The sequence below is a fragment of the Aspergillus heteromorphus genome (genome assembly GCF_003184545.1).
Source record: "Aspergillus heteromorphus CBS 117.55 chromosome Unknown BO70scaffold_8, whole genome shotgun sequence".
Classification (NCBI taxonomy): domain Eukaryota; kingdom Fungi; phylum Ascomycota; class Eurotiomycetes; order Eurotiales; family Aspergillaceae; genus Aspergillus; species Aspergillus heteromorphus.
Genome location: NW_020290413.1, coordinates 335,129 through 355,174, shown reverse-complemented (window position 1 = coordinate 355,174; position 20,046 = coordinate 335,129). Strand labels below are relative to the sequence as shown.

Here is a 20,046-nt window from a genome sequence, read left to right as displayed (position 1 = left end):
TCAAGATTGATGGTTCGGTCGTTCATTCAGTCGGTCGGTCGGCGGGAGGAACTGCGCGGGTGGTGGATCTGCGCGGCCGGAGGGGAGGGATTGTGTTGCTCTGCGGTTACTCTGCTATATTGTATTATATCTAAGATCCAGCATGATCATTCTCTGGAGGTATTTCTTACTACTCTCCAGCCAAGTGTCATGGATATCATACAACGACAGCGACAACGACAACATCAATATGGGAGATCCAAAACCAGCAGATTCTCATCATCATCCTCATCCTCATCCTCATCCTCATCCTCCTCAGCCAGGATGGAACGAACCTATGTACTCCATATCCCTATTTGAAGAACAACAAAAAAAAAAAAAAAAAAAAAAAAAACAGCGAAAAGATTTAACGACATGATCAATGCCCAAAAGCCCAAAGTCTCTACCCTCAAAGCTTCAGACCAAACATCTGGTGCACACGCAGACTCTGACGCATGCTGAGATCCAGCATGATTTCCTCGCTTCCACCGGGGATTGCGTAGGCACGAACATCACGGTACAGCCTCTCGATTTTCCCGCCCTGGCCACCGCGGCTGTAGCTGAGCCCGCCGAAGATCTGGCTGGCCTCGCGCGCACAGAACTCGAAGGTCGTGGTCGACTGCGCCTTCAGACTGGCGATGGCGCCGCCCAGCTTGAGCATGGCTTCGGTCTCGTCCATCGACTCGCACTGGAAGATGATGTTCTCCAGCCAGTTGTAGGTCGCCTCGATCTGGCGCGCCATGTGCGCGAGCTTCATGCGGATGACCGGGTGGTCGATGAGTCGTTTGCCGAAGGTGCGGCGCTTGTGGGCGTATTTCATGGACTCTTCGTAGCACACGCGGGAGAAGCGGACGCATTGGATTATAATGCCGATTCGCTCGTGGTTGAAGTTGGTCATGATCACTAGAGGAGTGAGTATTAGCGCCTGGGGATCTGGGGTTGTATCAGAGCGGCTCACCTTTAAAGCCCTGGTTCTCCTTTCCAATCAGGTTCTCGACAGGCACCTTGACATCCTCGAAAGAGATATAAGTAGTGCCACTGCTCCAGACACCCTGGCAATCCATGCGCCGGGTGCTAACGCCGCCCTGCTCCCTCTCGATGAGAAGTACACTGACACCATTCATGCCAGGGCCACCAGTACGGACCGCAGTGGTGAAGTAGTCGGACCAGACGCCGTTGGTGATCCACTTCTTCTCGCCGTTGACGATGTAGTGCTTGCCATCTGGCGTCAACTTAGCCTCGCAGGTCAAGTTGGCCACATCACTTCCGGCATCCGGCTCGGTGATAGCCAAGCAGATGCGCTTGTCACCGGCCAAGATGCCGGGCAGAATCCTCTCGACCAGCGGCTTCTTCCCGAACTTCACCAGCGGCGGACATCCAATGCCATATCCACCGATGAGGTTCCAGACCAACCCACCACTGCCAGTGCGCGACAGCTCATCAGTGAGGAGCATTTCATGGAACAGGTCCCAGTTCTCCGGCGCGACGGACTGAACGCGGTGTTTCGTATAATTCACCGGATACTTCTTCATGCCCAGCAGACCGGCCAAGTATCCCTTCTCACCCATCTGTTTGTAGATATGATCGGGGACCTTCTTGCTCTCGTCCCATTCAGTCACGTACGGCTCGAGCTCAGTCTCGACCCACTGGCGAACCTCGTCACGAAGGGCAGAGTGAGTCTGGTTAAAGTAGGGCGAGTGGTACTATTCAACATCCCCAACAAGTCAGCCTAAACCCTTCTCTCTCATCCCGCTTCACATCGCAAACTTACACCCTGATACCACGACGGATCCGCAAACGGAACCAGATCACCATACGGATCCTGAGATTCTGTCGACTTCGCCGACACCACATCAACAGGCGCAACCGGCGCGGGGGTCTTCTTAGCCGAAGCCGAGGCAGCAGCCGGCTCAGGTGCAGCAGCAGCAGGCTTCTTCGAGTCCAGCGATCCAACCTGCAGCTTCCCCTTATACTTCTTCAAGATCCCCTCATTATGATACTTCCAGAACTGCTTCGACGCATCCTTCCCCGCCACGCGCTGGAGAACTTCACATCCACAATTAGCCATTGCTCACTCTCACGCGCAAAGATCAGCGGTGATAACATAACATACTCTTCTTTCCACCTAAAATCGACACAATAGACGTCAGCACCATATCGCACCACACCACTCACACGCCCCCATCAACTAATGAAAACCCACCTGGATGCTCATCCTGAAACGCAGTCAAATCATAGACGTCCTCATCGATAACCACCCACAGGTTATCGGGCTTGGCGTGCGACGCGACGTCGTCTTTTGTGAATGTCTTCGACATGCTGTATACAGTTGTAGAATAGAATCGAAGAATATCGACACGGGGATGGATGGGTTTGTATGTATGTATGTGTTTATGTATGGAGGACCTTTTATAGTTCACGGGACTGAGGAATGGACACAAGTCACAAGGGGGTTAGCTGGGGGTAGTATGGGGTCAGACGGCAAGAAATACGGGGAGGAGAGAAATCCGGGGTAAGAGGGGAAAAGGGGGGAAGTGGGAATAATAATGGAAAGGAGAGAGTAAAGTAGAGTAGAGGAAAGGGGAGGGAGGCGAGTGCTTGACCCAATATAAGGACGGTTGGTCTGGTCGGAAGAAGTAATGCCTCCACCTCCACGGGGAAGACAATCGTTGCTTACCCAGGAATAATAGGATCGGTGGTCACGTAGGGAGAAAGGCAAGGTAGGCCGGCCGCTGGGCTGGGCTGAGACCTTTGATTGATACTGATACGGTGTATGTAAATGTGGATACCTTACTACCACCTCTGTACAGGGTACACAGTAGCTTCAATAGAAAGATAATAACCGGAGGTTAGAGGTATGTAAGTATGAGTTAATGTACTGCATCGGAGGCCACCATGCAATAAGCAAAAGGTCCACAATTCAGAGACCCGGAGTGATTACAAAAAAATGAGAGCAGGCGATGATCCCTCATGTCTTTCACATGCCATGACGCCTCCCACTCATGCTCTTGCTCTGAATAATGGATGGATGGCTAATCTGCAGGCTCTCTTTGGGTCCTTCCACAGCGCGCAATCCGTGGGAGGCTCACGTGGGCCAGCCACGTCTCGGCCAGTCAGCCGGTCGGACGCCGGCGGATAATTCGCCGCTGATTGGCCAGCTGGACTATCCCGGGCGTCATCGCGCGGACTGGCACGTGCACGGCTCGTCCCAACGCGGAAGGTGCCGAGGCAACCATCACGGAGATCGGCTGCACGTGACGGCGCAGGGGATGGGGTGTCAAGTGGTGGTTATGTCATGGGGCAGTGTTCCTTGGGCAGGGCTGCATGTGAAGACTACATATCTTGCTATGGTGGGAAATTGGACAACGGTGGTGGTGGTGGTGGTGGTGGTGGTGAATCACCCCGGTTTACCCCGGATTCGAACCTCTGGATGAAACTGAATCCGAAACTAAACAAAAGAGGTACTGCCCTGCTACACATTACATACAGTACACGCATGGACGGGCGAGCTGCGGGATCAGACACGACGCTGCAGCGGTTATGCGTGTGCCATGTACCAGTCCATGAAGTAAGGGTCGGGGCCACCACCCCTTAGATTTTATCCCGAGAAGGTGACTAGAGATTCCAAACGTAGAGGCAAGAGTGCCGCTTTCAAGATAAGACATCAATCCATAATTAACCTAGTTATACAACCGGCGCCGCACTGGCAGGGTTCACCATCGCAGCTCTATTCCTCCTCCTCGCCGTCGGTTTCGTACTCGAACTCGTCCGGCACAGGGGCCTCCTCCGCACCCTCTTCGTCCTCGTCCACCGCTGTCAGGACACCCGCCGCAGCCGCAGCTCCCGCACCCACGATCTCCTCGGGAGTCAGCGGGGCGCGGCCAAAGGTACGGCCCGCGGGGAAGCCGGGCGTGCGCTCTGCCGGGGGCCGCGTGGTGGCAGGTTGAATGTCCCGGGCACTGGCCTGCAGCTCAATGGTCTCGCGGGGTTCCTCGGGGGTCTTGTCCAGTACAACAACCACTCCACCGGTAGGCTGTGAAGATCTTAGCACTTCCGAGTCATCAATAGAGGAACATGGGGAACATACCCGTTTGACCGGCTCGTACCGCGGATCGGGGAATGTGAGGTACTTCAGCTGAGCGGGAAGGACCCGAGACATGTTCTCGAGTTCGTATCCCACCTTCTCCCGCTCGGCCTTTTTCTTCTGGCCTTCTCCAGCCTCCTTCTCTCCTTCTTTGCCCTCCTCCTTGCCGTCTTCTTCGATCTTCACGGCACTCTCGTCCGTGTCCATCTTGTCCGGTGTTTGATCGGACACCTTGGGCGTCGCCGGAGTCTGATCGATATCCATGCTCTCACGTCGTTGTTGCTTCTCGCGGCGCTGTGCACGGCGCTTGGCCTGGGCGGTGGTGGAAAGAACGGCCGTCTTCACCTTCTCGGGCGCTTCCTCGGTCTTGACCTGCTGTTCCGGAGGGTAGTCGAAGAGACTGGGCCTTGTGTTGCTGTGGAACTTGAAGAAGGGAACCTCAAGGCTTTGGTCGACACCAATGACGGATGTCGGGGTGAAACTGAGGGAGAGGAAGTGGGTGAGGGGGAACCAGTACCAGTACTGAATGAAGACAGCGGCACCGACGATACCAGGCATGTTGAGGTTGCCCGTCTGGGTCTGGAGGCTAATGGTGCAGTTGCGACCACCGGCGTCGATAATACCGAGAGCGACCGCGCAGCCAAACTTGGCCATGGCATCCTCGTGTCTATCGCCGATCATCTTCATCATGGTCTTGCGGAGAGTGCTGACACGTGGGTTCATAGCCTCGTTCTGCTGGACCAGGACCATGGCCAGCGCAATGAGGGCACCCTGTCTGACAAAGTCCGTAGAGTCCTTGAGCATCGGCTCGAGCAGGTCGATGGCCTCATCCAGACCAGTACCGGCACAAGAGATACCGAGAGCCATCGCGGCACCGTAACGTACGTGAGGGTTGTAGGACTCGGAGAGGAGTTCCACCATACGAGGAACGCTCTGGTGCTTGCGGAACAAGATGAAACCCAAGCTCAGAACAGCCACGCGCCGAACATCATCGTTGACATCGCTGACGGCAACGTGGAGGAGCTTGCGCACAGCCTTGTTGCTGCTGCTACCACAGTATGCCAGGGCGATGGTCATGATACCACCGTAGCGGAGAGTCGGATCAGGATCGCCAAGGAGGCCGTTGATCAGCTCATCAGCCGCCTCTTGACGGCCGTACATGATCAAAGCCATACCCATGGCCAGACCGCGGACGATCTTTTCGTGCTGAGTGTCATGGGCATACTGGATCATATCCTCAAGGACCTTCATATTACCGGTTCCGAGCATGACCAGACCCATGGCAAGGCCAACAGCCTCACCATTGAGAGCCGAGTCGGTGTAGAGAACGTTGCGAAGATCGTCGTAGATTCCCTCGTCACCGGTAGCCATGCCAGCAACACCAAGACCCAAAGCACCACCGTGCTGGATGACCTCATCAGTAGCCTTCTTGAAGTGGTCACGAATGAGATCAACGGCCATGCCACCGTGGTTCGCATAGATCAAGCCGAATGCATACAGCGATCCACCTTGGCTGTAAACCGAGCCGGGGACACCGACACCGGCGACCTGCTGGGTCTTAGGCAGATACGGGGTCAAGAGCTGCTTTCCCTGGTTCAAGTTGCCCTTGTGGATAACACCAAGAGCCGCGGTGGCGGTGAACTTGGACCAATTGACAGCCTTGCCCAACCAGTCGAGGTTCTCCCGGAAGAACTTGTCATGTGTCGTACCGGCGTGCATGAAGGCATTTGACAGCGTGACCGCAGTGTGGAAGATGGAGTTGCGAGCTTCTAGGGTGTCACGGAGCTTGTTAAGAATGGCGATGTCGGACTTGCTGTTCCGGTAGAGGAATTCCAGGTTCAATTCAAAGGTCTTGACGCCTTCGAGAATGTCGAGGATGTTCTTGAAAGCTTTGCGTGCTTCGGGCGAAACCTTGTCGCTCTCTGCAACAGACGTGGACTGACTGTTCAGCAAGGCGTCGGACTCTTTGGCCTCCTCACCGTCCGCATCCTTATGTTCCTCGCCCTTCTCCGGCACGAGTTCGGAGATCTCTCGGCGAACCTTCTGGAGGAACTCCTGCGTGCTGTTGTCGTAAAGGTCGAAGGAAATCTGGTAGGCAACGGCGAGGGAACGAGCATCGCCCTTCTCGACCAGCTGGCGGAGGATGACGGTGGCCATGGCATTCTCGTTGAGGTATACGACACACTTGGCGATGGAGAAGTAGTCCGGAGCAGGGATTTCGTTCAAGAGTTCGAGTATAAGTTTGAGAATCTAGAAAATGATTAGTTTCCACTTGTAACGTCGAGATGATGAGACTCAATTACCTCGTTGCGGAATCCGCGTTCCTGCACAATACCCATGCAAATCTCCAGGACATACTCCATGAGCTCTTCGCTCCGTCGCGACTCACCGTGCTGCTTCTTCTCGTCCTCGCTGGCACGAATGATGGTTCTCCGCAGCACGTCCAGGCTCTTAGCTTCGATAGCAATGCCGATCACCTGACGATAGCGCTTCTGGAGGAAGCACTGCTCGAATAAGCGATCGATGATGGCATGTAGCTGACCCTGGACACCGCGCTTCAGAACCAGAGGGGTCTCGACATCCTTCACACCCACGTCCTCGTCGGCATCGGCTCCGGGCACTTCCTGCCTCGACAGCAGCGACTTCGACGGCAATGCCGACTGCGAGAAAGGCGTGATCGGAGATGTGAGGCTGGCGGAGGTGCTTGTGGCGCCTTCGCCGGAAGTGGGAAAGGCGGTGTTCAGGTTGGCTGGTTGGTCACCCGCGGTGGGCCGTTGCGCGGCCGAGAGAGCGATGAAGGTGTCGACGCATTTCGCTACAAGATAACCCAGTGAGACGAGTCGGACGATCCCACCGCGGATCCGGACTTACCGATGATTGTTTCCTCGAACTCGCCACCGTTATCCAGCTGGAACAGCTTCCCAGCGCCCAGGGCAAACACCATACTCTCATTGTATTCCTGCAGGTGGTAGTACACCTTCGCGGCGACTAGGGCGGCAAGCTCGCGTTCCGGGAAGGTCTCATCTTCGTAAAGCGCTTCTCTAGATTGGAGATGATTAGCATCGATGCATGTCGCCGTAGATGGGGACACGCCACGCAAAGGACGTGAAAGATTTGACTGATGTCAGCGAGGCCGGACAAACATTTGAGGAACAGCATCGACAACTTCTGTCCAGAGCAGGTCGATCTGTGAATCTAGAGTCTTCAGGGCAAAGACTCTGAGTTCAGCATCCGGCTCAGACAGAAAGCCGACGAGGCCAGCGGCCGAAGCAAGTCCAACCATCGCTGTGGGCAAGGGCTGACTTGAGGAACGGGGTTGCCGTCGCGGGAGAGCAGGGAGGCGACAGCTTCTGGGAGCTGTGAGGCTGACGGGGGGGGGAGGTCAGGTGAACGAGGGGGCACGCCAGCAAGACGGGGAATGTACAAGAAAAGGGAGATGGAAGAGAAGAACAAGACAGATGGGGGGATGATGGGGCAAGAACAGGGTCGGAGTGATCAGGAAGCTTCCTCCAGCCGGTGGTGAGGCACACGTCAACGGAAGCTCGAAAGGTTCCCGTGGTTCCTGCAGATGGCCCTAGAGCCCGCACGTGACCGATGATGGCATGCGCCTGCCTGACTGCCTCACGAGACTCCTTGTTTGCGCCTGCTCACCGTCTTTATCTACAGCTCGCTCCCCTTCTCGAGTCCTCCGCTAGAAACAATTCTTCATGCTGGTGTAACACCCCCCCCCCCCCCCCCAATCCCCTCTTTATCCCCCCTCCCCCATTCCCCATCCTCCCGCTCAAAATGTCGGCTATTCTCCCGCAAGCCCCGAAGAAACACCTCCTCCCTCTTCCTATCGCAGCCACCTCCCACCACCAGGACCCTCTGGTCTACATTGACCGCCAGGCCAAACACATCGAGCGTAATCTGCAGGTTCTCATTGATGCCCAAAGCGAAGGTCTTCTCGCGGGCCTGACGGGCCCACAACGCGAGGGCTCCCTCTCCAGCGGAAGCTATACTCCGACCTCCGACCCCGGCAGTTCCCAGCGCCCATCCACCATACCGATCAGGCAACCAGCGCCGGAGAAGATTGGGCTATCCGCCGCCCGACAGGGGATATTCAGCTCCATCTATGATTTGCTGAAGCTCCGGGAAGAGGAGCGAGAGCTCCTGGCCTATCGAGTCGACGAGCGCAAGGATGCGCTGGGCGATATTGCCAATTTCAACACCCGTCGCACCGGTCTGGAGAATGCCATCTCGACGATCCAGTGCGGCCAGGAAAGCCAGTATACGGTGGATTTGCGGGAGGAGGGGCGCAGGTTGGAGGAGGATATTCACGAGCTAGAGACCAAGCTGTCCCAGATGAGGTCGAGACATCAGCACGTTCTTCGGGAGCTGTCCCAGATGGAAAACTCCGTCGAGTCGAAGCTTTCCTCCTACCAAGCCTCCCTGTCGCTTCTGGAGTCCAATATCCAGAAATACCTCCAAAACCCGCCGGTGAAGCCCCAATCGACCATTTCCGGCGATGCGACATTCTACACCCTGAACCCGAGCCGACGGACTCTGGGCATGGCTCAGGAGCATTGGACGAAAGAGCAGTCGGGGCTACAAACGAGGCAACGAGAAGTGGATGCCGAAATTGAGGCGCTCGAGGCAGGGGGCGGCGTTTGGAAACAAGTGGTCGGGGAGGTGTCTGGCTTTGAAAAGCGATTGCGGACCGCAATGCGACGTTCCATGCAGACCCAGTCGCAGCTACTGCGGCCCGATGGTCCCTCGGGAAGCAAATCCGAAGACGATCTTGTTCGGACGATACTGGAAGATCTGACGCATACTACAGGGCGCGTAGAATACCAGCTAGAACTGGCGGAGAGCAAGGATTGGAAGCTGCTGGTTTGCTGCATCTCCGCCGAGCTGCAGGCTCTGCACGAGGCACAGCGGCTGCTTCTGGGTGTTTTCAACGTGCCCGAGGCGGACCTCTGGCCGTCTGCCGACAACGGCTCTGAAGCCCGGGGCCATGGCCATGCAGATGGCGACACGGACTCGCAAGCCGACCCCCTTGGAGTTGACAACGCGGAGCCTCCCGCTGACTTGTTGAGGGATACAGATGAGCCCTCGCACGGGACCGTGTCTCGCTCCGAAGACGAAGACGATGAGCCTGATCCCGCCTGGCTGCTCCCCGAGTCATGAATTAAGTCTGGCGGTTGGGCTGTCGAGTAGCGTAGCTATACCTATCAATAAGGATCCCCGCTGGGCTTGTTTATACCATCTCACGGAAGACGCACTACGGGGGGAAAAGGGCCTGTCACGCGGTGATCCAATCCGTTTTGGTCCATAGCTCGTATCGCGGTATTTCTCCAGCTGAGCCAGGCGGGCTGTCCATCCTGCATGCATTGTAGTCCTGTGTCCAAAAGCTGTATAGCGACAATAAAAGTTGCAACACAATATATATCCAGCACCTGCAGGGCTCAGGATGACAGTCACTACCTCCTCCCCCTCCCAGTTCACAATCACCTGGGAACTGGCCGTGAAACGATACGCAGCGGCGGTGGGCAAACAACGACTGGACGATGCCTCGCTGCCCCGCCCCTCCTCCATCGCGGAGCTGCTCCATCGCCTCGACACCCAGAACAGCGACTTTGCGCGATTCCGCGAAACCAAACATTCGCTCTTCCACGTCCTCACCAGTCTATGCGAGCCTATTGAGCGGTTTGGGTCGCTGGCCGCGGACATTGCGTCGAGTGCGTTCGCGCCCAGCTGCGTTTGCTTCAGCGCTATTGCGTATCTGATTGATGCGGCGAAGGATGTTTCGGCGTCGTACGATGCGGTGGTGGGGTTGTTTGTGACGTTGAATGTTGGTATTCGGATCCGGGGTTCTTTTCTATGGATGGATGGCTGACTTGTCTAGGATTTTCTCGTCCGTCTGGCTGTCTACGACGGCACTCGCATGTCGGAGGCGTTGCAGGCCAAGGTGGTGGATATCCTCGCCACCCTGCTGGAGATCTTTGGGCAAGCGACCAAGATAGTCCGTGGGGGCATTAGTGGCCGCGTGCTGCGGTTTACGAAGAATGCTCTCCTTGGGTCGGACAAGACGCTCCAGGGCTTGATTTCCCGGCTGGATAGGCTCTGTCAGACGGAGCACCAGCTCGTCGGGGCAGAGACCCTGGTTGAGTCGAAGAAGACGAGCCAAGCGGTCGAGAGCCTGGCTGCTGTGCTGAACGGGGCGAGCTTGGTGTTGGACGATAGCCACGGGAGATTGACGCAGGCTCAAGCGGATCTGCAGCGTCTCGCGGAAGGGCAAGATGAGCTTCGTCAGGAGGTGCATCGGGATATCAGCAGCCTGTTGGGGTCGTTCATGGGCTCGGGTGCCAGGCGCAGCAGTGACTCCGACCATCTGAAATCCATCCTGCAGCCGTCGGTGGCGCCCTCTGACATGTACTATGATTTCGCGAGAAAGCGGCTGCCCGGGACAGGGGAATGGATTCATTCTGAACCGGGGTTCCGGGCTTGGCTGGAAAGGGAACAGCCCCTGCTGTGGATTTCTGGGCAGCCTGGCTGTGGGAAGAGCTTTCTGGCTGAGTATATCATTTCGGAGCTGAAACGGCGGTATCCGCAGGGCGTCGACCATGAGTCGCAGACGTCGATCGGGTATTTCTTTTTCAAGGATAATAGCCCCAAGACGAGAGACGTGCATCAGGCCTTGCGGGATGTCGCTTATCAGGTCAGTCTCAATGATCCGGTGTATGCGAGGGAGATGGCGCTGCAGTGCAGTTCCGCTGGCGATATCGGCACGCTTCAGAGTGCGTGGATGACGCTCTTTCGGGACTATTTTGTGGGCGGCGATGAGGGGGGCCCCTGGGTGTATGTTGTTCTGGATGGGTTGGACGAGTCGCTGGAGGCGGACCGACAGATGTTTCTTGAATTCCTGCTCGATGTGAAGGGTGAGAGTAGCGGTAAGTTTGATGCTTGGCCCTGATTCATTGATGCAAGCGCTGAGAAGCATCTAGTCAAGCCAAGGATTCAAATCGTCATGCTGGGAAGGCCCCATCTGTCCGGCGATGTGGTGGATCTTTTCCACGAGTCGGTCTCATCGATCTCGATTGACCGCTCAAAGAACGATGACGATATCGCGCGTTATGTCGAGCGCTCGGTCATGCGGTCGCGGAATCTCGCGCGTGCCCCCCAGAGCCTGCGCAGGGAGGTCGTCGAGTTTCTGACGAAAAACGCCCAGGGGATGTTCATGTGGGTGAACCTGATGGTGCAGGAACTCGGTCGGCACAACCGCGCAAGCAGCATCAGGGAGTGCCTGACACGGCCGCCAACGGGTCTGTACGAGACCATTCGACGCACGCTGGAGAGTCTAAGTGCGTACCTGAAGGGCGACGACCCGACTGAATTGAATACGGCCTTGACCTGGGTGACGTGTGCTGCGCGTCCTCTTTCCCTTCAGGAACTCGAAGCCGCCCTGGTGGTGGAATCCTCCGAGCCAGACGACATACTCAATTTGGAAAGCATGCTCCGGTTGCAGTTTGCCTCGTTTCTGACCCTTGTCCGGGATGATGGTCTTACGACTTCTGATCTAGAGGCTGAGGCGGCTAGCTCTCCGGTTGGATCGGATGATGCGCTCGATGAGGATGCGGATGATCTGCGGCTTGAGGGCGATTTCAATTCGAATCCGAAAACGACGGAGGTTGTGTTCTGCCATGCATCGATTGGCGATTTCTTCCGAGATGAAAACGAGAGCAAGTGCTCTGCTGGGGAAGCCTGTTTCCCGATTGGTGTGGATATCGTGGAGGCCAGGATCTCGACGTTGAAGATATGTCTGCAATTGATGTGCAACCCCTCGAAAGGTCCAAATATTCGCAAATATGCGCTGATCTGGTGGTATAGCCACGTGGAAGCCGCCGTTCCCCATCTTGATCGAATCAGCCCGGCGGACCGGCTGGAAATTGGGCGTCTCATACTTCAATCACTCCGCGACGAAAGGATTCTGGCTGCCTGGATTTCTCTCCGGGAAGCTGATTCTTTCTGGAGCTTAGAGACAATGCGTCCCATTGTTAAATTGCTGGACGATGGACCGTTCCTGGATGCTTTAGACGTGGAGACGCGCGACTGGGTGCTGGCTGCTATCGAAAAGCCTCAGCAGCTGTTCATCCCTGCCGCGAACCTCTTCGCAAAAAGATGGCTGCAGGACATGGATTGGAGGCCTCGCGTCTGCATGCTGATCATAAATCGCATCAGGGGCCTTTTAGATGGCACGGGCGAAGGGACGGACGAAAGCCCGTCTGCCTCCGATGTGCTCGATTCTGCGGAATGGGCAGAGCTCCCAAAGACGGCGGAGTGGCATCGCCGAGTCGCTATGTGCCTTCGGCGACTGTCCTTCTTCGAAGAGGCCAAGGCTCATTTCCAAGCTGCGCTGGAGGTGGACAGCGAGATGTGGCTTGCTCGGAGCGGTCTGGCGTACATGTATAGCCTCAGCGGAGACCATGAGAAGTCTCTAGATCTCTATAGAGAGAACGGAGAAGTGGTGGAGGCTGCTCTGGAGAATGTCGAAATCCGCGACAAGCTCTCTCATAGTGTCAGTGCCATGGACCTTGCAGACATCTACAAGGACGTCGGCCAGGAAGCCGTCGCTCTCGGCGACAACGACACCGCGATGGTCTACTTCGAGAAAGCCCTTGCCCTGGACGCGCAGTGCGAGTGCTCGACCACGTACATCGAGATCCTCGGGGCGAGAGACACTCCGGAAGACAACGAGAAAATCATGCAATACCTGCACGGGCTCGAAAAGAGCCCCATGTCAAGCGGCCATACCCGGCTCACCGAATGGCTCACCCAGCGCTCTGACGCGGCGTATACCGGCCGCCTATACATGTCCATTGCCTGGGCCGCGCGGTCAACGCATCAACTCGAATGGCTCGAAAGCACATACACCACCGCCATCAGCCTGGCCAAACGCCAGCGCGACTCCGCCCTCGCCTTCGCCCTCCAAGTCACCCTCGCCGACCTCTTCATCAGCTACGACACCAACAAAGAAGCGCTCGCCGTCTCGATCTGGCAAATGGTCATGGACTTTCCCGCGACCTTCATGCAAGGGAACACCTTCATGCTCTACCTCCAAACCCTGGTCAGCCGCAGCTACGGCAGCTACCTCCTCGCCAAAGCCCTGCACAGTGACCCGTCCCCTCCCACCCCTACTGAAGCCAACCCCTACATCCTCACCCTCCAACGCATCGCCCAGCGCCGTGTCCTCCACCTCGACCACGTCTCCTCCTGGGCCGCCAACAACTTCGCCACCGCCCTCCTGGGCGTCTGGTACCACCGCACCAACCAGCCCGGGCTCGCCCGCGCATGCTGTCTCCCGTTCGCGAAACAGTTCGTCGCCCACTCCGATGACAGTCGCCTCGCCAGCTACCTCGCCTACTACGCCTTCGCCAAGATCCTTCTTCTCCTGAGCGATGAGTCCCGCGCGATTGCCCTGTTGCATGGTGCCGGGCAGGTGGAGGGGGTGGCGTGGACGTGTGAAGCGCGCTGTGGGCTGCAGCCGAAGACGTGGACGGGGGCGAACATCTGTCTCGATTGCGCGGCTGATCTGTGTGATGGGTGTTTGGGGGGGGTGAGGGATGAGGGGCCGTTGAAGGCGAATATTTGTAGTAAGGAGCATTCGTGGGTGAAGATTCCGGGGGTTGATGAGGGTGTGGTAGTGGAGGAGGGGGAGTTGTTTGTAGATGGGGTGGTGGTTAGCTCGGGGGCGTTTATAGCGGGGATTCGGACGGAGTGGGGGCTTAGTTAGGGCAGGATGGGTGTGTGAGTTGAATAAATACAGCTATGGTATGCTATCTACTAGAATATTTAAATAGGTTTGTTGAAATTTGGAATATACTGAGTTGGCCTAGAATAGAGTGATTCTTCCGGGAGAAGTCGAGAATCCGCTTGATATATAAAAGTTGAACACTTGCCCTAGTACTCTATCTAATCACCGACCATCATATTTAATCATACAAAATAGTACCCATCATCAACCATCCCCCTTGTTTTTTTTTTAGAAAGATAGAACTAAAAGAATAAAAAAATCTCTTCCAACCACTATCCAATTGGACCAACAACCCAAGTCCAACCTGTCAGATAGACAGTGAGTGACATGGCATGACATGGCATGGCATGGCATGTTCCGAGTACCAAACCCACCCACTCCACCTCACGATCGACGGCTAGTACTTAAGTAGTTCGTTCCTTTTGTTCCGTGGCCGTAGCCCCTAACGCCAAATACTCTCATCCATTCACTTCTCACTCACTCACCCACCCACAAGACACAAAACACCCTTTCCCTCTATCTATATTATCACCTCACTCTCTCTTCCCCGCCTCTTCTGTCTGACATGTCCCACCCACCCCACAACCACACCTCCCAGTGATAGAAAGACAACATAAAAGAACACAGAACATGCACCTCCCATCCCCCACATACACCTTCTCCATCCCGTCTCTCCACGACGGCACCCGTCTCGACTGTCGCCTGTATCTCCCGCCCGACCTACAATCCTCATCCTCATCCTCAGCAGCAGCGGTGTGCGGGGCGGTGGTCGCGCACCCCTACGCGCCCCTCGGGGGGTGCTACGATGACCCCGTCGTGGGGTTTGTGGGAGGGGAGGTGCTGCGCGCGGGGTGTGTGGTGGGGACGTTTAATTTTCGGTAGGGTTTATCTTCTATTACCCATCTATCTGTCTGTCTGTGTTATTTATCTACGGGTGTTTTAATTTATATGGATGGGGCGTGGCTGATCGTGAATGGCATGCATGCAGTGGTGCGGGTGGCTCGGACGGAAGGACCAGCTGGACGGCCAGACCCGAGTTGGCGGATTATGTCTCCTTCTACGCGTTTCTGCTGCTGTATTTGCATTTTGTGAGGGGGAGGTTACTGGCGAGGGGGGGAGATGACTCTGGGAGCAGTACTGTCGATGTTGATGCTGAGGTTCCTGGCCTTCGCATCATCCTGGGCGGGTATTCGTACGGCTCGATGATCGCGTCGCATCTCCCCCGGCTGGATGCCATGGCGGATCTGGTGCGGGACGGCTCCCCAGAGACTCCCATCCACGAGATCTACCAGATTGCAGAGAAGCTGTCGCTGTGTCTGACTCCCACCCCGTCGCCTGCGTATCGCCCGGCCACCAGGGAGGAACTGAGACACGCCGCGGACCGCATCGCCGGAGCGGCCGTGTCGTATCTTCTGGTGTCCCCGCTTCTGCCCCCGATCAACCTGTTTCTGACGCTGTTCTCCCGGTTATCGCCCCCGCCCGCCGACCAGCTGCGCGCGCATGAGACGCTGGCTATCTTTGGCGACCAGGACATGTTCACGGCGGCCAGTAGATTGGGGGCGTGGTCAGCCGAACTGGCGCATGGCCCGGGCAGTAGATTCCGGGCGGTTGCGGTCGCGGGCGCGGGGCATTTCTGGCGAGAAGAGGGGGTCGAGTCTCGGGCGCGGGAGTCCATCCGGGACTGGCTGCGTCAGATGTCGTGATATGATATCCGGCATGGGATGCCGTTTCATTTCTCATATCGGAATCAATCAATCCATCTGCAGCTGATACGAGGGTCCTGCCAACCAAATGGTGCCGTTGTTGGAGGGGTGTCCCTTCACATGCGGAGACATGTGAAACTGCCGTGCGCGCCTGACCCTGCCTGACCCTGCTGCCTGCTGAGAATGCCCATGGGAGGATTTGTTTTGTCTCCCACCCGTCGAGGAGATGCTGCCTGTTATCTATGTTGACGAGCTTGTATGCGTACGGTATGCTTCCAGTGATGGTTGGGGAAGAGACTTCTGGACTCGCCGATCGGCCCCATCGCAGCACCAATGACGCAAGACTCTCCCACGCGCCGGGCAATGATATCGTGGGCGCAGGAAAAATCACTCGGGCCGCCCTCATAGGCCCTGCGCCGGCTGGATCTGTTGCGACCCTGGTCGCAGTCCCAGGGTCGAGCCGCCTCCTCGATCGGTCAGTCGAGGGTTGGCCGACCATCGCCGGGGTCTCGCCCACCGGGTGAGTGCACATGCTATCTGGGTCCCCGAAGTCAACCCAGATGGGTTGTTGATGGTGTGGACTTGGAGAGCCATCAGCCGGACCCGGGGCCGGGCTGGGGTTTTGTGGGGAAATGAGATCACCGAGTGGCCAAGTGGAATCGGCTGTCGAGTCTGATGTAGCCTGTGGACCATGGGGGAGTGAAGGAGGAATCGGGGTTCTTGCAGACGGCTAAGCCGCAGGACGGCTGCCGACCGATCGGGAGGTGTCTGGAGGGATGTCTTGTCTGTATAGTTACCCCAAGTTGTAAGGGCGATCGGCAGCACCCGACCCCAGAATCACAGCCAATGAGTCCAGTGGAACCCCCCCTCCCCCCCCCCCGCGTGATGCCCTGCGGTGGCCACCCCGGCTTTTTTCTGGCTGCTTTCCTACCGGCTGACGTCCTTCCTCTTTCTGCATTGTGCCTACTACTGTCTCTACCATCACCACCACAGCAGCAACAACTACTACTACTTCTTACTCTCCCCAACGCCTCTCAACTCTTTGTTCTTCCCTCTTTCTCCCCCTTCATCTCCACTCACTCACCCCCCACGGTCGGCTTTCTTTTGCTGATCCCCCGATTTGCCTTCTCGATCCGCTGGACACGCGATCTAAACCTAATAATCCCCCATCCCCATCCCCTGCGCACCTCCCCGCCCGAATGTCGACAGAGGCCGTGCCGTCAAGCCTGCTATGTCGATCCTGAATGATACCTCGCTCGTCCGGCCGCAGTGCGTGAGCAAAGCCAAGAAGCCCCCCCGGGATCCCCCCACCAAGCCCCGTCGCTCCGTCCTCAAATCCATCTCCCTGCCCTCTCTCTCCGACGTCGTCAAACACTCCTGGACTTGGGCCGGCGACGCGTGGGAGGCCCATCGGACCGGGCTCTCTCCCGATCAGCGCAAACAGAAGGCCGAGGTCGAGGCTCGCAAGCAGGTCCTGTATCTCCGGAAGCGCGAGGTAGGTCGCATTCTCCCGCGGCGGTCGGCGCCGCATCACTGACTCCGTCCTAGGCCGTGAATTTCATGACATGGAGCGAGTGCGCGCGCGAGCTGGACGACTTGGAACAGAACTACCTGTGGAAGCAGACGTTCGAATGCGCCGACTACGACCCCGATCTCGTACAGGAGCGAATCCACCAGCTAAACGCCGCCCGGGAGGGCTTTGACGTCAGTCGCATGCTCTTTCTCATCCGCACCTCGCTGAACCGCGACCTGGGCAACATGAGCAATGTGTCGTTGTACCGACACGCGCACCTCGGCACGAAGCACCTGATCGATCGGTATATCAAGACTGCGCTGGCCACGATAACCGCCCTCGTTGAGCTCACCGATAAAAATCACTGTGACGGGCACGAGGCGAAGTACATCCTGGACCAACTCCTGGCGGCGAGACAGGCGTTTGGACGCAGCGCCCTGCTCTTCTCCGGCGGGGCGACCTTCGGAATGAATCATATCGGCGTGCTCAAGGCCCTCTGGCAGGCCAACTCTCTCCCCCGCATCATATCGGGGGCCTCGGCAGGCAGTATTGTGTGCGCGGTGTTCTGCACCCGCACGGACGAGGAGCTCCCGGATCTCTTGGACTCCTATGTGTACGGCGACTTCAAAGTGTTCGGGCATGAAAGCGAGCAAGAAAACATCTTCCAAAAGACGGCCCGGTTTCTGAAGTATGGGTCGTTCCTGGATATCTCGCATCTCGCCAAGGTCATGAGGAGCTGGCTGGGCGACATGACCTTCCAGGAAGCGTACAACCGCACGCGACGGATCCTCAACATCTGTGTCTCCAGTGCAGGGGTGTATGAGTTGCCCAAGCTGTTGAATTACATTACCGCGCCAAACGTGATGATTTGGTCTGCTGTGTATGTGCTCTGACCTGTGATTTGTATTGCGACCGACTGACTGGAGCAGGGCCGTCTCATGTTCCGTCCCGCTCATCTTCTCCCCGTATCCTCTCATGGCCAAAGACCCCCTGTCCGGGGAGCCAGTGCCCTGGAGCGACATCCACCGGCAGTTCATCGACGGTTCCGTGGACGGTGATCTGCCCATGACTCGTCTGTCGGAGATGTTCAACGTCAACCACTTCATTGTGTCGCAGGTGAATCCACACGTGGTTCCCTTCCTGCCGAAAGACGAGGGGCCCGACCAACAGTTTCAGTCGTCATTCGCCCTCCCTAACTGGCTTCACGGCTTATCGCACCTGGCCATGGACGAGACCCTCTACCGGATGACCCTGCTGTCCGAGCTGGGCATCTTCCCGAACTCATTGACCAAGACCGTCTCGATCGCGACGCAGAAATACTCTGGAGACATCAATATCTATCCGGAAATCCGCTGGAGCAGGGTCCCCGCGATGTTGGCAAACCCGACGACCGATTTCATGCTTGAGGCCTGCATCAGCGGCGAGCGCGCAACATGGCCTAAACTGCATCGGATTTACAACCACTGCGCCATTGAACTGGCCCTCGACTCCGCCGTCCAGGAGATGCGGGCCCGCGTCGCGTTCTACCCCAGTCGCATCAACACGAAATCGGACAGCGCCGCCGGCCATGCTCTCGAATCTGTCGACACCAGCGCGGGACGCGGGCGCACGTTGAACCGGAGAAGCTCGTACAACCATGAAATCGAACAGCTGACGCACGTCAAGCACACTCCTCCGGCCCCTTCGACCCAGCGCCCTCCCCCGACCAGACCGTTCCTGCAACGGTCTCGCAGTGTGTTGCTGTGCGAACAGTCCCACGGCACCGATTCCATGGCGTCGGTGAAACTAGACGGTGCCGTCAAGCAACGGAAGAAAAGCTACCGGAGCCCGTCGATCAAATCGGCCGACGGACGCGATGACCCGGGGTCGGGAACCGACGAAGAGACCGATATCCCGGCGCCGCCAATTCGCAGGATGAGACGGCATGTTTCCTGGGAGCCGTCGTCCGACGACCACTTCAGTTGGATGGGGCAGGGGCAGAAGCAGAGGCAGAACGGCGGACATGTCTATGCGTCTCACGAGGCGTCTGCGAGGGCGGAAGGGTTCCCGTACTCGGTGCATGGGATGACCGAGACGCCATCGCGCCACCTCCGGATGACGCCCGCCGCCTATCCTCGATCACCTACACCTCATCCCTTCCGTAACTGAGGACCCGCTGCGATAACAGTGGATATCGAGGCAGCGACAAGCAAGAAGCCAGACGGCGCGTATGACGATTGGCAGACATCGTATATAATCACTTCCTTTCTGGTTCTTTTGGTATACATCTTGACGAACGAGCATGATTGACATGACGTGGCCGAGCGGGCGTTTGGGAGTTATCCATCCATTCATCCATCTATTGGTCGATGGCATGGCAGCATTTAGACCGGGACCTCACCGGCGTTTTGATTTGTTTTGGGTTGTTACATTTTTTGGCAGCCCATTGTTGATTGTTGATTCTGGATCGGCGCATTGGGCTAGGGCTGCAGCTAGCTACGCTACAGCTACGGAGTAGTTACAGCGTTGGCCTTGTTTTTTTTTGGCGAGCGGGCGGTTCGCCCACCTCCCCCATAGAGGGTGCATGTAGATATTAGATATCGACACCGGCGCGCATACGCATCTTCGGCTCCTTTAGGTTTAGAGCAATAGACCTGAGTGCAGGCTCCGAAAATAGATCATGTAGTATCTACCTAGTATCTGCCTGGGAATAGGCAATAAGCGGGAAATACTACGCACCTTCACCTCGAAGCAGCGTTTCGGAAGAGGGCGACTAATAGGGGGGTCTGATTCGCTGCGCGCCGCCCCCCCGGTTAACATGAAACCGCCGGCCGTGACGCTGCTTCTTTTCTTGTTAGTTACTGTGTGTAGCAGGCTGTACTTGGATATGTAGGGGGTGCCCGGCGCGTCGCTGCTGCTGCTAGCATCTAGTAGTACTAGTAGTCTGCAGGTGACA

The 20,046-nt window shown here is 57.0% G+C and overlaps 6 protein-coding genes across 6 annotated transcripts; 4 read left to right on the top strand and 2 right to left on the bottom strand.

Annotated features, from left to right (window-relative positions):
* Window positions 1-427: 427 nt before the first annotated feature.
* BO70DRAFT_351662 (putative acyl-CoA dehydrogenase) lies at window positions 428-2,336 on the bottom strand (the record flags this gene model as incomplete). The annotated part of the gene is made up of 5 exons (XM_025541752.1): window positions 428-921; window positions 977-1,721; window positions 1,790-2,064; window positions 2,132-2,143; window positions 2,222-2,336. 5 exons carry the CDS (start codon window positions 2,334-2,336, stop codon window positions 428-430), a joined length of 1,641 nt encoding a protein of 546 aa, XP_025400574.1.
* A 1,249-nt stretch (window positions 2,337-3,585) lies between these two features.
* On the bottom strand, window positions 3,586-7,046 carry BO70DRAFT_378698 (proteasome regulatory particle base subunit RPN2; the record flags this gene model as incomplete). Its single annotated transcript, XM_025545286.1, has 4 exons — window positions 3,586-4,051; window positions 4,106-6,352; window positions 6,406-6,917; window positions 6,974-7,046. The coding sequence occupies 4 exons, from the start codon at window positions 7,044-7,046 to the stop codon at window positions 3,746-3,748; spliced, it is 3,138 nt and encodes a 1,045-aa protein (XP_025400573.1). The 3' UTR covers window positions 3,586-3,745.
* Window positions 7,047-7,836: 790 nt separating this feature from the next.
* Window positions 7,837-9,329, top strand: BO70DRAFT_219220 (uncharacterized protein). Its single transcript, XM_025538711.1, has one exon. The coding sequence runs from the start codon at window positions 7,889-7,891 to the stop codon at window positions 9,269-9,271; it is 1,383 nt and encodes a 460-aa protein (XP_025400572.1). The 5' UTR covers window positions 7,837-7,888; the 3' UTR covers window positions 9,272-9,329.
* An 84-nt stretch (window positions 9,330-9,413) lies between these two features.
* Window positions 9,414-13,874, top strand: BO70DRAFT_423185 (NACHT and TPR domain protein; the record flags this gene model as incomplete). Its single annotated transcript, XM_025547592.1, has 3 exons — window positions 9,414-9,935; window positions 9,990-11,034; window positions 11,089-13,874. Exons 1-3 carry the CDS (start codon window positions 9,555-9,557, stop codon window positions 13,872-13,874), a joined length of 4,212 nt encoding a protein of 1,403 aa, XP_025400571.1. The 5' UTR covers window positions 9,414-9,554.
* Window positions 13,875-14,525: 651 nt separating this feature from the next.
* On the top strand, window positions 14,526-15,598 carry BO70DRAFT_289187 (uncharacterized protein; the record flags this gene model as incomplete). Its single annotated transcript, XM_025539307.1, has 2 exons — window positions 14,526-14,773; window positions 14,884-15,598. 2 exons carry the CDS (start codon window positions 14,526-14,528, stop codon window positions 15,596-15,598), a joined length of 963 nt encoding a protein of 320 aa, XP_025400570.1.
* Window positions 15,599-17,002: 1,404 nt separating this feature from the next.
* Window positions 17,003-19,428, top strand: BO70DRAFT_219183 (putative Patatin family phospholipase). The gene is made up of 2 exons (XM_025538710.1): window positions 17,003-17,991; window positions 18,041-19,428. Exons 1-2 carry the CDS (start codon window positions 17,159-17,161, stop codon window positions 19,257-19,259), a joined length of 2,052 nt encoding a protein of 683 aa, XP_025400569.1. The 5' UTR covers window positions 17,003-17,158; the 3' UTR covers window positions 19,260-19,428.
* Window positions 19,429-20,046: the final 618 nt, after the last annotated feature.

What these genes read in the sequence shown, in the direction of transcription:
- BO70DRAFT_219220 (XM_025538711.1), top strand. Translation starts at nt 7,889, where the DNA reads ATGTCGGCTATTCTCCCGCAAGCCCCGAAGAAACACCTCCTCCCTCTT.
- BO70DRAFT_219183 (XM_025538710.1), top strand. Translation starts at nt 17,159, where the DNA reads ATGACATGGAGCGAGTGCGCGCGCGAGCTGGACGACTTGGAACAGAAC. An exon ending in GTGATGATTTGGTCTGCTGT is followed by an intron (nt 17,992 to 18,040) that starts GTATGTGCTCTG and finishes TGACTGGAGCAG; the next exon opens with GGCCGTCTCATGTTCCGTCC.